This window comes from Macaca thibetana, chromosome 13 (genome assembly GCF_024542745.1).
Source record: "Macaca thibetana thibetana isolate TM-01 chromosome 13, ASM2454274v1, whole genome shotgun sequence".
NCBI lineage: Eukaryota > Metazoa > Chordata > Mammalia > Primates > Cercopithecidae > Macaca > Macaca thibetana.
In genome coordinates, this window is record NC_065590.1 from 63,795,544 (window position 1) to 63,814,287 (window position 18,744).

At 41.3% G+C, this 18,744-nt stretch overlaps 1 protein-coding gene across 11 annotated transcripts in view; it reads left to right on the forward strand.

Moving 5' to 3' along the window:
- THADA (THADA armadillo repeat containing) overlaps positions 1-18,744 on the forward strand; it is a 352,471-nt gene that overhangs the window by 255,146 nt on the left and 78,581 nt on the right. For all 11 annotated transcript variants that reach the window (XM_050754776.1, XM_050754774.1, XM_050754781.1 and 8 more), the window contains one exon: positions 10,368-10,462. In XM_050754776.1, the coding sequence (XP_050610733.1) occupies positions 10,368-10,462 (95 nt within the window). The remainder of the gene's footprint in view (positions 1-10,367; positions 10,463-18,744) is intronic.

An 18,744-nucleotide genomic window follows, 5' to 3' on the forward strand; every position in this document is an offset into this window, starting at 1 on the left:
CAAATAAGCTTATGTGGAAATTCAAGATATTGAAGATAGTAGAGATGGTTTCAATATGGTCTAAACTGGGGTGGGGGCCCGGAGACCCACCTGCATGGCTTCCCTCCTATTGGTAGCCCCAGAAGGGACTAAGAGAAGCACCCTGACTCCCTATTTCAAAACAGTGATCTAATCTAAGCCAATATTTGTAGAAGAGGTAATAGACACGGGGGCAGGCGACTTCTTCTTACTTGAAAGATGTGGCTGTCTCAAGATGGCTCAAGTTAGGGATGTAAATAGCAAGTTTGTTTTTTGCCTCTTGACCTGCTTTCTTCCTCTCCTGGGGCCTGATCATCCTTGTGGAAAATTCTGCAACTCCATGTCCTTGGGCTGCCAGGGCCCTCTCTTAGGAGCTGCCTTCCCTGGATGGGGCTTCATGCTGCAGACCTTCTTGCCATCAAAACTTAACTATTCTATATCCCTTTTCCTCAGAAATCCACTCTCAGCTGGCTGGCTGGCCCTAACTTTTAATACGTAAATAAGTTTGTTCTCCTGGGTCACACAGCTGTTTTCTAATGGTGACCTGGTAGAGACAGCACCTCTAACTGAAGTCAGTAACTGACGCAGGCTTGACGGCAGTGCTCTGGCCTGGTGGGAGCACATCTGCCCTCATATTAAGCTGCTCAGCCCTGATATGTTTGTCCCGTGTGGCCAGGCTTTCGGCCACCTCCAGGAGGGCTGTGGGCAACATGAGCTGGTCTTACATGAATGGGCCAAGGGAGCATCTTGGAGAGAGGCCCTCCAAAGTCTCGCTATCCTTTGCTTCCCCTCAGCTGCCAGTGATGACCAGGCTTCCTCAGCAATTAGACTAGCCCCGGGGCCTCTGAGAATAACACCTTCCCATGCAAGTTCAGGGGCTCCCTCTAGAGCTCCCTAAGTCAGAGGGGCCCTCACCAGTCCGCAGGCTCTGCATTCCTGGGTAACCATAAGGAGAGTCACGTCTAGAGGCACCTGGTGAATGGAAAGCCTCCAGCCAGAAAACACAGTGTGCTGCTGTTGAGGAGAGGCAGAGAATACTCAAGGTTAGGAGGCCAAGGGTCTGGCCCCTGCTGGACTACTGGCTAGCAAGGTGTGGCCTGTAATTTCCTTAGGCCTGAGTTTTTATCTGTGAATTGGGAATCTCTAAAATGAAGGTGTGAAATAGAAGAGAGCAGGGGAGGGCATAATGAGTAATGGAAGTGTAAACATAAAAGTGCTAAGAAGATACAGGTACTATCTATTGTCAAGTAAGGAAGTCTCTGTCAACATAGTCGCCACGTTGAAAATGTGCCTTTATGCTGGTCCTCACAGAAATAGCTGCACTTGGAGCCTTGCTTTTCACCAGACTGGCTGCCAGGATGTAACACCAGTCTACTGGTTTCTCATTGCTTGGCCCAGTGTCTCACTTTTCACTTGATTGTGTGTTTGGGACACATAGATACAATTTGTTGTCTAGAAAACCTTGATTCTATTCTTGGTTTCTGCCCTTATCTTAGCTAGGTCACTTCAGCTACTTTGTTGATTTGTAAAAATGGGAATAATAATTTCTATTTTTCTTCCTTAAGAATTTTATAAAGATAAAATAAGAATACTTTTTAAAGAGAAAACTTTTAATGTAATAAGATATTGATATTGTTATTATCATTACTGCTATTTTTGCCAGGGCTAATTTCCAAGGGTGTGCCTTGCCAAATTCACATGACCACAGTCCTGTTGACAGTGCTGTTAGAAATTCTCACCTTGTGATTTACATAGCTCAGGCAGCATCCAGAAGATTTCATCCACCTCACCTATTTATCCTTTTTTATGCTTTTAGGGAGAAAGTAAGGTTTGAAAAGAAAGGGAACTTCCATTAACATTCTGTATAAGAATTGAAGCTATATATCTTCCAATTCCCAAACTGTACAATAAAAGTTTTCTTGGATACTACTTTTCTCCCAGAATTCCTAGCACATAGCTTATTAAGTTATTAACCAGCAATTACTCTGGCAGCATATTAAACTTTACTTTTAAACAAGTCACAGAGGGAGGGAAACACGCATCTCTCATAAAAGGAATAAAAAACATACACCCTCTAAAACAGTTTCCCCAGGCTTTGAACAAATCCCAAGCCCCACACCAAGGTCTCTTTTTCATCATTCTCGGCACATAGCTTGAGCGTTAGTACAGTAATGAGAACAAGATGCCTAATACAAAGATGGAAAAATATGAGGATTCTGGAGGCTCCCTGGGGGCTCTCTGAAAAGGCAGGTGATTAATATTAGGAGGGAAACGCAAAGCCATGGCATTGAAGCTGTGGACTTCCTCGAGCAGCAGCACTCCTAAGGGAAACAGAGGAGGCTGTGGTTTTAGCCCTAATCTAAAAAGGGGACCCCAGTACCTTCTGCAGACTGCTGGAGCCTTGCTGAATGCCTACCCAGAACCCTGGTGGAGTGGGTAAGGCCCTCTGCTTTCACAGATTACATTCCCCAGGATCAAAACCTGCTCTTCCAGAGAACGCGCACTATGCTCGCAATGCATAGCTGGACCTTCAGTCACTTTCTGGACAGACTCACAGCTCACGGTCTCTCACTTTGTGCATGGTGGCTCAGTAAGAATTCCCTATAAGTTGGTCCACCACCAGAGCAGGGCATGGAGGATGGCTTCACTTTAAAAGGAAAATCCAAGTAGGAGGGCTGTGGGGCAGCGTCTACATATGGCTGTGAGTATAAACACTCGCAAAGCTCCAGACCAAGAAAGGCAGGATGGATGTTGGGGCATACCATAAAAATGCAGCTCTGCCGTCACACCTCCCCCAGGGAGGGCAAGGTAAACGAGCAGTCCTGGTAGCCAGCCAGGCCCTGCAAGCTGCTGCCAGCTGGCCCTGCATGCACAGCTAAAGTCTCCATGTTACAGTAGGGGAAATAACTTGTTTAAATATATATATTCTGTAGTTCATCACCATTTTGCATTTTGGTTTAAACAAATCCCCTATTGTTTCTCTAAGAGTGCCATATGATGGTTACTTGGCTGGGGACCATGGTAAAAAATGGAAATCAGAATGGCAGAGATGGGTTCTTTTTATTTAATTTATACTTCCACATGTACATGGTTTAATGTGGCCTCCATCAAAGAAGTACCTCCTAACTCCTATCCACAGGATATAACCAAATATAAGGAGAGGCAGTGTCTGGTCCATGGACATCTGTTACAATGATGTAAAGTGCTCAAGACTACAGAGATGACCAGTGGGATCTCTGGGAGAAGGGGAAGCTCCACGAAATATCCTGGGTCGAGACAGTCATTCAGCATATCCTTAGAGGTAGTTTTCTGGATAATTAGGAAGGTAATCCTCTAGAAAGAGGAGGGACTTTGAAGTAAGTTGGGTTTTAGGGGGTTTGCTGTTGTTATTGCTGTTTGAGATAGGATCTTACTATGTTGCTCAGGCTGGTCTTGAACTCCTGATCTCAAGCAATCCTTCCATGTCAGCCACCAGAGCAGCTGGGATTATAGGCGCCTGTGCCACCTGTACCCAGCTTGAAGTGAATTTTAAATAAAGGGCATGAGGTGAGTGGACATGTGTCAAGTGGAGGGATCATAACGGGATGTGGAAACATGTTGTAGACTAATTTCCCCTTTCCCTCTTCTACCATTTTCCCTCTCCCATTCTTCTAACCTCCCTCCCTCTTTCCTTCTCCCCCTACTCCCTTTCTCACCTGCCTTCTCTCCCTTTGCCCCTTACCTGCTTTTCCTGTCAACCTGGTTTCCTTCTTTCCAGCCGGTTATGGGCCTGCTGGTGGTCCCTAGGATATTGCTTCATTAACTCCAGTGCTGGCTCCATAGCAAGAAGCTTCTAGTACTTCTTGTTTATTGAGGTTGAGAACAGAAGTGATCTGAGCTGCTTATATAGGGGCTAAGATAAGAGAACTACCCCAGATGGGCTGGGATGAACCTGCCAGCTGCACCTGTTTGATTGTTTGGAATTCCTTCTCTTTCACCAGCTCAAACCCCTCCAGTGCCTCTAGAGCCTTCCTCCATGACAATCATGACAATCAATCCTGTGATTGTTTTTATGTGTATTTTTTTCTCCGCATATACCCCTCCCCAAACAAGATCATAAGCTCTGCAAAGCCAAAACCTTTTCCTCTCCCTCCCCTTCCTACCCCATGTAGGATATCCCCCATACTGCTCAGTAAATGTTTCTGTATTAATAAAGTTAAGCCATGTGTCTTAGAGATCTTAACAGACACTAGCAACCTAAAGCCAGAACAGCAGTTTCCAGCCCTCTGAAGATGGCAGTGAATTCTGGTAGAGCTTGGTAAGTCCAAAGTGAATTCCCTCTCTCTTCTAGGGAGCCCACCAAGGCTTCACAATGTTAAGTGGCAACCCCAGCTGTCCATTGTGACTTGAGCTGATGGGGTCCCTCTGCGGTCGTCACTCTTTGGAACTTTTAGAGCTCTGAAAGACTACTTCTGTTTTGGGCCCCTGTTGACTCATCCCATATCATTTCCTGCTAATCCCACTGGCCATCTTTGTAGTCTTGGCAGTTCACATCATTGTGACAGCTGTCCATGGACCAGACACTCCTCTCCTTATGTTTGGTTATATCCTGTGGATAGGAGTTAGGAGGTACTTCTTTGATGGAGGCCACATTAAGCCATGTAAATGTGGCAGTATAAATTAAATAAAAAGAACCCACTTCTGCCATTCTGATCCCCGCCCCCCCATACCATTGTCCCTTTAGCACTTGTTGTTCTCTAAACATGTCATGTCCCCAAGTCTTTGGACATGCTACTTCCTCTGTTGGGATCACTTTGCCCATGGTCTACCTCCTCCCCATTCTCCAGCTCTCTGCCAAGGCCCTTCCTGACTCACCCAGACAAACAGTTACTCTGTTAATGTCTCTTTTTGGGGCACCCATCATACTCTAGTGTGACTGGTTGTGTGTTTTCCCAGCTACACTAGTGGTTTTCAAGTGTTTTGTTTTTGTTTGTTTGTTTGTTTTTTTGACATTGACAACAAATAACTTTTACATATGACCTAATGCGTATCTTTGTGTGTATATACTGTGCAAACACACATTAAATCATGCACAGTCTGAAATTTTAATAACTGTGTAAGATATAAATTGTCTGCCAAAAATGGAACAGAGAGGGAATTTGCTCAGGATAGAGCATATTTAATTTCAGGAATGTTTGCTTTCAACATATCCAGAATCATTTTGGATACAAAGCATAACCCTATTGATGCCATTCAGTATAATGTAGGGTAGCTTATTACCTGGAAAAGAAAAAGAAAATAAAGCTAGGCCAATCAGTTATTTTACTTAAACTTGTTGCATTTTAATGGTCATTTACATCTTAAAGATAACTTATTTTAAAAATCATTCTTAGCAAGGACTTAATGGAAAGCTGATGTATAACAAAAACCTTAATGAAACAATGCATTAGGAAATCTCTGAACTTTAAATTTCCTGCCCTCTCTCCTTACTATACTACTTTGATACACTCTGATTATATTTTCTTCCTTTCCCCCTCTGTCTTCCTCCTAGCTCCTTCTCTCCCTTCCTCCTCTGCCCCCATGTCTCTCCTCTTCCCTTCCTCCCTCCTTCCCTTCCTTCCTTCCTTCCTTCCTTCCTTCCTTCTTTCTTTCCTTCCTTATTGCTGGTCACCACCCACCAGTTGACTTTATAACCAACTAAATGAATCATAACCTGCATTTTGGAAAACACTATTCAGGACTCTAAGTTCCTTGAGGGCAGTGACTTTGTCACTGAATCACTCATCTTCTTATTTCCAAACCCACCACTATTCCTGGCTCTCAGGAGCCTCTTAACAAATGTTTTCTGAATGAATAGACCTCAGTTTAAAAAAAAAAAAAAACCTACAGCCACTGGGATTCCGGAAGGGACAGGAAAAGTGAATAATTTATCACAGACTTCTCAAGATTCCTGCTGTCCTCTAGACACTGGGGCCTTTGTGGATGTGTCTGAGAAGCCCGGCTCTCTGCCTGCCTTCTGCTGCTTCCCAACTTCCAGGAGAGAGGCAGGAGATTTAAAGAAGTTCAGAGATTTCCCAAGGCAAAAACATATTAATCAGGTTCTAAAGTGGATATTCATAAAGGACAAATGTAAAAAAGAGTGGAAGAAAACAAGATTCTTAACTGGGCCTTCATTTCGTCTTCTATATGTCAACTTCGTCCGCATAGTGCTTCTCCTCCTTCAAAAGCCACTATTAATGCTGCTTTTCAGTGCATCTGCTAGACGCTGATCACTTCTGATTTTTTTCAAGCACTATAAATCTTCGTTATGCTGTGTCCAAGCCAGGATTTTTCCATTTGGGGGTAGAAAAAATCCCCAAGCCCACCAAAACCCTGTGGCTTAGTTTCCTGTCCAGCTGGCGTGCTGCTGGATTTTGCTTCGGGATTTTGTTCCCATCATCAAAGTGGTTTGACAGACTGAGAACAAACCTCTGGCTCACCCTGAACTTACAGTGCACCATTTCCAAGTCAGAACAAACACCAAGTAATAGCAAGAGAAAAAGAATGAAAAAAATTATTTTCCTGACTTAGAAGCCAGTTCAGAGTGAAGCCCAACTCTGTGACTCCAGACAGGGATGTTATGAGGCCTTGGCTGTCCTCAAGGGTGGAGTCACGAACAGTGGGCTCCAGGCCGGAATTTCTCTGAGAGTCATCTCAAAGGAGAAGCCATGGATGGACTCCTTTGTGGCCCCAAATCTTCTGTTTCCTGGAATCCAAAGCAGCAGCATTTGAGGGATCCTCCCATGATCTCGTTGACTACATCATACTTGGCCCCAAGCCTCACAGTTGTGGGAGCAGTCAGTGATTCCTGAAGTGTCCCAGGAGGCCAGTAAGGTCACCAGCCTGTACCAGGTCTAGGGAAGATGCAGAACACTTCAGCCTGGCAGAAGGCTCTAAAGATCGTCAACCTTTCCTCTGTTCATTTAGAAATTTTTAAACATATGCTAACTTAACTGAAAATTTCATGGAAACCAGGCTCCTCATGAGACTTGAAAGTCAAACCGGTTTCTCAACAACTTCTCTTTATGGCTCTGTATGGCTCCACAGAAAACCAGAAAAGCATTTGGGGCAAAAAGCTATGACTCTGTGAGGCCACATGGGAGCAGGCAGTCCATTATTACACTAAGGAACACCCAGTTAGCATGAAGTATCCCATCAATTAAAAGCCTGACCTGCCTTCCCCTCGTTTCCACCTTCTCAACGCATTCTCTAATCTTCCCAAGCTGCCTCTCCTCGGGACTGGAGAAGCCAAATGAATTCCCTGTCACATCTCTTACCCTCTTTCCAAATGCCCTTCTTTATCAACTTTGTCTCTAAATTCTTCCCATCTTACATGGCCCAGCTGGAAGTATAATTTCATTTCCCCAATCCACCCTAGTGGGTTTGTTTGTTTGTTTGTTTGTTGGCTTAACTCCTTACATCCTGTTCTAAAGTTTGTCTTTGTTTTTGTCTCCAAAATTAGACAAAATTCTCAGGTCTGAAGCCATCTCCTGTGCATGTCTTCCCTGCACCTAGCTCAAGGCTGGATGCACAGGAGACATCCTGTCTGCTTTCTCAGGCCACTGACTTTCCTCCCTGAGTGGCTCTCGCTTTAGCAGGGGGCATTCCCCACTGTTAAACAGTAGAAATCTTACCATTGGGAATGAGATCACTGAAGTTTTCATAGACTGTGGGCTTTCCATAGTGGATGGAAGAGTAACAGCAAGAAGTTAAGATTGAGAGTTCCAGGGTAAACTAGAGACAAAAGGTAGGGGCAGGGTTAAAAAGAACCCCAGGCTGGACAATATAGCAAGACCCTATCTCTACAAAAATAATTTTAAAAATTAGCTGGATATGGTGGCATGCACCTGTAGTCCCAAGTATTTGGGAGGCTGAGGTGGGAGGATTACTTGAGCCCAGGAGGTTCAGGCTACAGTGAGCCATGATCATGCCACTGCACTTCAGCCTGGGCAACAGAGCAAGACCCTATCTCAAAACAAAACAAAACAAAAAAGAAAGAAAAGAAAATTAAGCAAATCTCTATGTTCTTAATAGAATGGTATCCCGAAATATATTAGTGAAAAGGAGTGATGATCAGAACCTAGTATATAGTAAGCCACCATTTATATAAAAAGGTGGGTAGCAGATAGATGCTTATAAAAGAATAGAATGTGCTTGGAAGGATATGCTAGAAAGTAGTAGTAGCGGTTGCCTCAGGGGAACAGTATATGGGCAGGGGGTAGGGTTGTGGAAAAGGGGCTTCATTTTCATTGCATGTCCTTTTGTACTTTTTCAATTATTTTTGCATGTGTTACTTATTTATTTATTTTTTTATTTTTGAGACAGAGTCTTGCTCTGTTGCCCAGGCTGGAGCATGGTGGCGTGATCTCAGCTCACTGCAACCTCTGCCTCACAGGTTCAAGTGATTCTCCTGCCTCAGCTTCCCGAGTAGCTGGGACTACAGGTGCCCGCCACCATGCCCAGCTAATTTTTGTATTTTTAGTAGAGACGGGTTTCACCATGTTGGCCAGGCTGGTCTCAAACTCCTGATCTCAAGTGATCCACCCGCCTTGGCCTCCCAAAGTACTGGGATTACAAGCGTGAGCCACCACGCCTGGACCACCAGCATACTCTTAACCAGCCTCTGTTTTTCAGTCTTACCCCTTGTAATCCCAGCTACTTGGGAGGTTGAGGCAGGATAATCACTTGAACCCAGGAGGCGGAGGTTGCAGTAAGCTGAGATCATGCCACTGCACTCCAGCCTAGGTGACAGAGTGAGACTCTGTCTCAAAAAAAAAAAAAAAAAAAGTATCTGATACCTATTTTTCATGTTAGACATACACCAGCTCCAGATATAGACAATTCAGGATAGAGGTGTGAATAAACTTTAGGGAAATTTTTAAACTGTTAATTTATAGGAAATGAGAAGGATGGATTTCAGGTTTAAGACACATGGAAACTCACTAGCCAGAACACTTGTGCCAATTTGAATGCCATCCCCTAATCCTGTCTTGGAAGTAGAGAAGGGCAGGGAATGAACTGTTCTGGAACATCTACCATGGCCAGGCACTGAGGTGGGCATTTTAAGTTTACTGTGCCACATTGAACACTCACAGTGACTCACAGTAAGGCTGTCTTAGTCCATTTTCTGTTGCTATAACAATACCACAGACTAAATAATTTATTAAGAAGTCTATTCAGCTCATGGTTCTGGAGCCAGGGAAGTCCAAGAGCATGGCTCTGGCATCTGGTGAGGGTCATCCCATGGTTGAAGGGTGAAGGCAGAAGAGAGCACGCAAGACAGAGAGGAAATCAGGCCAAACTTGTCCTTATAGCAAACGCAGTCTCCAAATGACTAGCCCAATCCCAAGATAACAGCATGAATTCATTCATGAGGACAGCACCCTCATGACCCAACCACCTCTTAAAGGCTCTACCTAGTAACAGTGTTGGAATAGCGTTACATTAGAACATGAATTTTAGCAGGGGCAGTCAGACCATAGCAGACATGAGAATATAGTTCCCATTTTACAGGTCTGGAATCTGATTCAGGTCACAGAGATTCTAAGTGGGAAAGCCAGGACTCAAATGTAGGTCTGTCCCTACTGTCTCTACTACTCACAGTGTATTATTAGTACACCAAAGATGTTTCGGCCTTTTCATGGACAAAGACACTCAAGAGTCAAGGCCCTTCAGTGCTGTTCTTAAAAACAAAGTCTTTCTTCTTCCTTTTGTATACAGATCCCCAAATCTGAGCCCACTTACTATTTCTACTATGTGGTTCAAAGAGCTGCTCCATATATTGAATGAAGAAAAAAATCCATTTATTGGGGAAAATGTCATCTCCAGTGTTTGTTAATCTTGCCATTTGTCTATTGTTCAGCTCGTTATTTCAAGTCCACAGATACAGTTTTTAATATGTGAGTGTAATTTTCCTTCTCCAAAATACTAAATCTGATTTTCATGACTGATTTTTTTTTTCCCCAAATTTCTACACTTAAGAGTGTAGAATAATAGAATACCATCTCCCCACCCCTTCTGTCCCATCTTCAACTAACTAGGATAGGATCTTGGTGTTTGTTTTCATTTTATTTTATTTGAAGCCAGAGCATGGAGTTTTTATCTATTTTGTCTACACATAGCCTTGGCCTCCATCATGTGGTCGAGGATTTCATTTTCTCACATTAGTTGCTTATTTTCTTGCCATCAATGATTGTACATCGTTTCTTACCATTTGCCATAGCTGCTTAAGCCCCATCCTATACCATAGAAAATACCCATGTTCTCCTTCCTGACACCCAGACCTAAGGGAGAGAAAATCTCAATTTATATTCTGTTCTTTACCTTTCTAGGCAAAATCCATGTTTGGTGACCAGAGCTGTATATATTGATATTCTCTTCCTGTTGACTTGCTGCCTCAACAAATCTGTAAAGGACAACCAGCCAGGTATGATTCATAGTTATACTATATTTTGGAATGGTTACACATCTTTGAAATGTAGATGGGGTTTTGAGTGGCTTTGCCACACACTGCTCCACCTTCTACTTTTGTAAGACTAACCACACATCAAAATTAAACAGTGTTATATAGTTCCCTCATGGAAGTTTCTTGGGAAAACTTGTTCTTGTTTATTTGGAAGTTTGCCGTTTATTTTCTAGTTGGTCATTCAGGGAAGAGTGAACTCTACTCAGATACCCTCTGTGCTTCTCTAACCCTAGCTTTTTTCTATTTTACGTATTTTCTTTGAAATGTCATTATTTTGAATAGCTGCAAGTTCATTCTGTTCCATTCTGTGGAGATAACTGAGCTGGGCTCATTTGATGCTGGGTATTTGAGACTCTCTTCTCAAATCGATCCCTACACCAATGCACTTATGAGTTGCTGCCTTAGGGTCTGACTTTCCACATGTTTCTTGGTCATGTATGTTTCTGGGGATGGACCCCAGATCCACATACAGTTGTTCTATTTTAATCATGATTTGCAAAGTGGTTTTTCTTTTTTAAGGGAAAACGGCAACTCTAAATAAAATTTTTTTGATGTGTTTATATAAGAGGCTGCAGGAAGTGCTGTACATGAATTCCAGGCCACGGACTGAAACTGATTTTCATCAACACAAACTGGAATGCAGGGTAATGAGCCTGCAACTGGTTAAAATCAGCCTCTTCTAATTGATTAGGCCTGTCTAAAGGAGGCTACAATTACAAAGTCAGATTCTGAGTGCAAGCAGACCAGACCTTTCCTCTGTTACATTTAGTCTGTCAATGATTTGTTGTCTTCAGTAAATACATTCAGGCTGTCAATGTCCAGCTCTGTTCGTATGGAACCCTGTTCCCAAATTCAAACCAATTTAAAATGCTTTGCAGGAGGGAGGTGGGGGAGGTGGGAGCATGCAAAACCGTCTCATCCGGATCAATGTATATTAGCCCACAAAACCCCTGTGGCCATGCAGAGGTTATAAGAACATGCTAGACTCTCATCTACTCCACATCCCTGGATAGGGGTAGCTGTTGTATCCTCTTTGTAGTGTAAAATCATATGGCTTTATAGCTATAAAGGAATCCCAGTTTATGCCTCTTATGCCAGCATAATTATTAATAGTGCCCCCTTTTACTCTTGAAAGTGGTCAGGTTTGCATAATAAATTACTGGTCACCCTGGCTGTAAGGGACCCCAGAGTTGCATCTACTTTAGCTAACCCTTGATTTAACTGGAGTCCAAAGTTTGTAAAGAGACTATGAATTCAATGTTACCAAGTAAATTGCTTTAGATTTCCACCATTTCTGTTTTTCAGTTCCAAATTCCATATAGCTTTATAATACCTCCTTGCCATGTATCTAAAGGGCTTTGGCCATAACAGATTTATTCATTGCTTACAAATATACTCACTGGGATTCTGACAGTTTATGGTTGACTGTAATCATTAGTTTATTTGAACTGAGTTTTTCTTGGCTCATTTAGTGTCATTATTCTTTGCCTAGAATGGTTAATCCTTATATGTTGTAAAATACCTTCTTTCTTCCCCAACTACCCATCCTTTACTGATGAGCTGAGTTCCTTGAAGATGACTTTAACTTTTTTGAACCATCCATTTCTCCAAGCTGTTAACATTATTTAGAGTTTATACCCTAATTAAACAGATCACAGCTTGTTTTCACAAGCTGTGTTTAATAACAGTATTTCACTTGCATCTGTATATTACTCTTAAAGATGTTACTCTGCAGAGTAAGATGTAAGGACAGGATGTTTTTATTCTAGTATGACAACCATAGCTCTAAATATTTTGTCCTGCACTATCCAGTACTACAGCCACTAGCCACATGTGGATCTTGAGCACTGAAGATGTGGTTGGTCCAAAATGAGATGTTGTGTTAGTGTAAAATACATACTAGATTTCAAAGACTTAGTGTGAGTTAAAAATAAAATTTCTCAATAATTTTGTATTATGTATGTGTTGGAATGATAATGCTTTTGACATATTGGATTAAATTTAAAATGTACTATCAAAATTAATTTTACCTGTTTCTTTTACTTTTTAAAATGCGGCAACTAAGGTCAGATGTGGTGCCCAAGCCTATAATTCCAGCACTTTGGGAGGTTGAGGCAGGAGGATTGCTTGAGGCCAGAAGTTTGAGACTAGCCTGGCAGCGTAGTGAGGCCTCATCTCGAAAAAAAAAAAATTTTAATTAGCCACATGTGGTAGCATTCATCTGTAGGCCTAGGTACTTGGGAGGTTGAGGCTGGAGGATCACTTCAACCCAAGAGTTCAAGGCTGCAGTGAACTATGATCATGCCATTGCATTCCAGCCTAGGCGACAGAGCGATACCCTGTCTCAAAAAAAAAAAAAAAAAAAAAGAAGAAGAAGAAGGAAAAATAAAATTTGGCAACTAGAATGGGAAAAATAACAAAGAAAAAATAAAACTGTCATTGAAATATATGTATTTAACTTTGTCAAATGGAGAGATAGGAAGAATTGTAAATGACATCATAAGAACTCAAAAGGTACATTAAGTAACATTATTAATGATGGAAAATGTGGCCATTTACATTTTAAATTACGTATATATGACTCATTTTTATCAGACAGCACAAATTATATTCAGTCCTCAGGGAATTGCCCTCATAAAATCACTGTATATGTGTGTATTTATGTATATGTATGAATGTGCATGTTCATATAATACATCCACACAAACAGTGGGAGCGTATTTTCTTTCTTTGAGGATGGAATGGATTTTTGGAAATAACCAAATACCAAATAAAATGGCAATTGAGATGGAAAGCACCGTTTGGGATAAAAATAAACTGTGTTTAATGTAGTGAAATGTATTCTTGTGTGTTTTATAAATTGTTCCTCAAAACAGGTTGAGCAATAGATAAATATATCACCAAATAAGTCGATCACTTATTTGGATGTGTAGATTTCAATATGCTTTCAAAATAATGTGATGATATTATAGTTTTAGCATATAAGCTCTTTGAAAGAATAGACCATGTCTTAGATTATTTGTCGTCTAAGCACATAGTAGGCCCTCATTAAATGAATTTATTAACTGTTTGATTGAAATTCAGTTTTCCTCAGTTTTTAAAATAGTAACAGGTATTATGAAAATATAGATTTTATTTAAACTCATGTATCAAATAGATGTGAATTCATTTTCTGAATTCAAGCAAGATGTTTATGTGTGTATGTAAATATATATCTGCCTCCATTATTAGCTCACAAAGCCCACAGTAGGAAGTATACCACATAGACCGAAGCCAAACCTCTGGGTTTGAATCCTAGATCTGCCATTTACTAAGTTTGTGACCTTAGGCAAGTTATTTAGCTGCTTTAAGACACATTGTTTCCATTGTAAAAGGGGACAGTAAGATCTATATCTTAGAGTGGTTGTCAGCTTATACATGTAAAGCTCTATGTGAAGAATGTGCTTTGCATGGCACAGAATAAATGCTCAGTAAATATTAACTTATTAATATGATCGTCTTTTTTTTTTTTTTTTTTTTTTTTTTTTTTTTTAAGATGGAGTTTTACTCCTGTTGCCCAGGCTGGAGTGCAACGGCACAATCTCAGCCCACCACAACCTCCGCCTCCTGGGTTCAAGCAATTCTCCTGTCTCAGCCTCCCAAGTAGCTGGGATTACAGGCATGCACCACCACGCCCAGCTAATTTTGTATTTTTAGTGGAGATGGGGTTTCTCCTTGTTGGTCAGGCTGGCCTCGAACTCCCAACCTCAGGTGATCCACCCGCCTCGGCCTCCCAAAGTGCTGGGATTACAGGTGTGAGCCACCACGCCCGGCCTATTGTCATTATTATTCACTGGAAGCTATGCATCTAATCCAGTCTCCTGTAGCCAGGCAGCATTGTATTCACCTCCTCACCTTCACTGTTCTTATATTTTTAAACATCTTCAGGAAAGAAGAAATGCCTGCTTTCCTAGGAAAGCACTGGGAAATACCTGACTTAGAATGTCAGGAGTCCACTCAATTAGGGTTGCCCCTGTCCCTCTGATCCAGAAAAAGATCATTTTTTTTTTCTTTTTTATTTATTTTTTCATTCATCAGACCTGCTAGCCTCAGGGATACATTGCACACTTATATCTGGAGATAGAAATGAATATGCCTTGGGCTTATAAGTAGGTGCAATGAAGGATTTTTCAGATGCTATATTAAAGGAAGTATGTATGGGACACATTTGAGGCACTAAAGAAAGTTAGATCATTTCTACTTGAGAGGACAAGAAAGACTTCCTTGAAGAGGAGATGGTTGAACAGAGTTTTGACAGTGGGTAGAGATTCACCAGGATGGGCAAGGTGGAGGTGGGTATTACAGACAGAGGTAGAAGTATGGCCAAAGCTGTAAGGGTACAAATCAGCACAGCCTTCAAAGCACTAGGGACATGGCGACTGGAGGGTTGGGTTCAAGGCCAGGCAGGTGTGACTGGTGAGGCTGGGGAGGCAGAAACTCAGTCATGGAAGGCCTCATTCATAGGCCAAAGTCCAAGGAGCCTGAATTTGACCCCGTAGACAAAGGAGTTCATTGGACAATATAAGACAGAGAGTAGGACTGTGTGGTTTTAAAGACAATGTGACATTTCTTTCTCTGTCCTCATCCTTACCAGATTTTTAGGACCCTTATGGAACCAAGTTCCTAGTGTCACTCCAAAATAATGTAACTGGCTGGATGCAATGTCTCGCCTGTAATCCCAGCACTTTGGGAGGCCAAAGCAGGAGGATTGCTTGATGCCAGGAGTTCAAGATAAGCCTGAGCAACATAGCAAGACTCCATCTCTACAGAATTTTTTTTTTAATTAGCTGGACATGGTATTATGTGCCTGTAGAATCCCAGCTACTCAGGATGCTGAGGTAGGAGGAGCCCTTCAACCCAAGAGTTCAAGGCTGCATTGAGCTGTGATCACACCATTGCTCTCCAACCTGGGTGACAAAGCAAGATCCTGTCTCTAAAAAAAAAAGAATGTAACTAGAAATTCATTCACTTTGCCTTTGCCCAGCCATTTTGATAATCAGTATTAGAGGTTTGCAAGGTAGGGAGTGGGGAATGGAGGACCAGGACCAGACTAGAATTAAAGGCAGCGCTATGGTAAAAGTAATTATTTTACAATGGTGGGATTACAGGGGAGATTCCTTCTCTTATTTTCTATTTTACTAATTTTATGAAACATAATTCTGTTTCGTTCATATATGTGTATATACATATGTTTAAATTAAATATATTTAAATGTGAATCTTGAAAGGGATTGATTATTCCAAAGGAAATGTAGTAATAACAATTTCAGGGAAACTTTTTTGGATGGAGGAGCATCTGCTCATCCCCTCTCCAATCCTATTCTGTAAATGACCTTGGAAGGCTTTTCCTACCTCTAACGTATCTTAGAACCACATTGAAGGGCTAGGGGCATAAACAAGGAGAAAAACAGTGAAGGAGAAAGGCAGAGAAGATGATTAGAAAAGCTTAAGATAATGGTGTGTTTTGTGTAATTCAAACTTTAATCTTAGTGCTTCCCAATCATTTGAGGTTTCCTCAGCCATTAACTAGGTTTTAAAATTTTCAAATCTGGGGGTTTTGTTTTGAGTTTTAAACCCACAAGGACTTTCTGTCCCCTGTATTCTTTTTCCTCTTCTGAATCCAGCTGTCATCATTAGTATATATCAGTTTCCTGCTGGAATGGAAAGAAAATTATAGTGTCCAGTTGTAGTTGAGGGAACAAGGAAGAAAAAGCCGAACTGCCACAAGGACTCAGAGGGCTGGGTTTCAGGCTGGGCAACGACATGGAGACAAGAGCTTTAATTCTTATTTTAAACCCATCTTAAATTATTTGCTCTCAGGTTGGAAATTTTCCATTGAAATTTCTGTTTACAGAAATACCATCTAAGACTTGACTAAATATTTACCCCTTTTACTCTGAGATGGACTTTCTGTTTCTCTTATGCCCACACCCCTTGAAATTGTGTCTGTCACAACTGTTGAATTGAACATTTTCTTTTACCAAGTATTTAAATAAATACCTACCTGCACTTTCAGACTTTCATTTTAATCTCTCTTGGTGGGTTTATGAGTGGGTGTTTCCTTTCCTAGTCTCCATTTTATAAATTTTATGCAACTTGGTTCTTTTATAATTACGTGTATGTATAATATATTGAAATATGACTCGTGAGGATTAATTAATCCTAAAAGAAATGACATTAGCAATCATAGATAGAAATGTTTTAGGTTGATAAGGATTTGTCCATCCATACACTTCATGTAAGTGACCTCAGAAGGTAGTTTTCCTACCCCTGAAATGTGGATAGAATGCCCATTATACTCTCATTTTTAGGAAACATTGTTTTTAATCTCATCCTCCTTGTAGGGGGTTATAATAATAATGGCCAACATTTATTGAGCATCTGTCTCTATGCCAACCACTGCCAAGCATTTTATGTGCATTAATGAAGAAAGTACTAATGTTCCTTCATCATAGACACACAGAAACTGAGGCATAGCAAGATGTGCCCAGTGTTCCATGTGTGCTAAGGTGGCGGATCCTGAGCTCTCCAGCTGCCCGCACTGTGGCCCCGCAGCACAACCAGGGCCACAGTCAGGAAACACCAGTCACTCACTTAGGGAAGGGAGTCTGAGAACCCTCTTTGTGGACTCAGCTTCCCAGGCTTCTGTCCCTGCTGCAGAACCCTGAGGCCTCAGAGAGGGATCCCCTTTTCAGGAGCTTCCACATCACAGGCTTTTATGGGGCCTTTCTTGTTTGTGTTTCTGTTTCCCATCCTGAGGGTGTGTGGAATGATACGAGAGCCTACCCAGGACTGGAGCGTGGTATTAGAAAGAGCACGCTTGACTGCTCCCGGGCAGCCACCTGCCCTTTTTCCCTTGGAAAGTGGACCTATGGCCACTGCACAAAACACTTCCTAATACCAGGCTGCTGGTGACTACATTTTGTGGTTTGTTAGTTGGAATTTATAGCTCAGATCTCATCATTCTGCCAAGTGCAATAAACTTTTGTTTTAACTGGAATATAACTTTTATTGTTATTATTTTTCTTTTAAATGTCTTAAAAGTGACCAACTTGTGCAAGTGGAGTCAGAAACCCTAAATAGTCTAAATGCCAAGTCAGTGTGCTCTGTAGATCAGTGTACGATTAGAAGACAGGCTCTCATTTATTACTGCTTGTGTTTCTATAATGGAAGTTAGGTAACATAAGCCCCCCTGCAGGCCAGCTTAGATGTTGATGATGCTTAAATGGTAAAATCTGTGAGAAATGTTCAGCAATGTCCTGTATTTGTACTGCCTAAAACATGAATAATACATGTGTGACATGAATAAATAGGTCAGTGATTTTTATGACATATTAATTTCCTTTACCTAAGTTCCTGGGAAATATAGCTGAACAATTACAGAGAATGAAAACAAACTGGCATCTTAAAAACACCTGCTTTGATTATTTGGTCTAATTAGGTTAAATTTAACTATTTCCATTTGAACAAATTGAAAACAATTCTTATCTGTTCCTCGGTCATGCACTTTATCAGTGTTGGATGCAGATGTGTTTAATATGACATAGTTGGCGCTATTCTCTCAGCTCTGGGTGGGAAATAAAAAGGAATTGAGAACATATTTTGAGAGTCTTCTGGGGACTTTGTATTTCTGGGCCTATAGCTATGAAATTTTAAGGAGAAAAAAAAAAAGGCTTTGTTGTCAATAAATTAAATTGGTTTTCTCCAAAACACTGGAACTGTCATCTGACCTGCTGCTTGTGCCAAAATTATCTTTCCCAGGGAACAGTGAGCTTCTAAAATAAGCAGATGATTCCTAACTGTCTTTCAGAAGTCAGAATAATATAGGGTGTGTTATTAGATTGCTAGGTTAACGTGGTATTTACTCTGTTAATTCCAAACCTCGTGCTGGGTACAGAGACCCACAATTCTTTAGAAATTTAGTTTAGAGATCATAGCAATTTAAGTGACTTACCCAAGATTACACAGCTGGTTAGTGAAAAGGTTGAGCTTTCCTGACTCCCTATTCACTGTCCATTTCTGTGACCAAAGTTAAAGCCCTCATATAATGTGAGAGTTGTATCTGTGGCAGAACCGTGTCATGAAACCTTCTACCCACATTTTGATCCCAAGAGTGAAATACTGTTCTAGTCAACAACTAGGGTCTCAGAACATCTGTGATTTCTTATTTTTTATTTCATTTTTGTTTGTTTTTTTGCAGCTTTG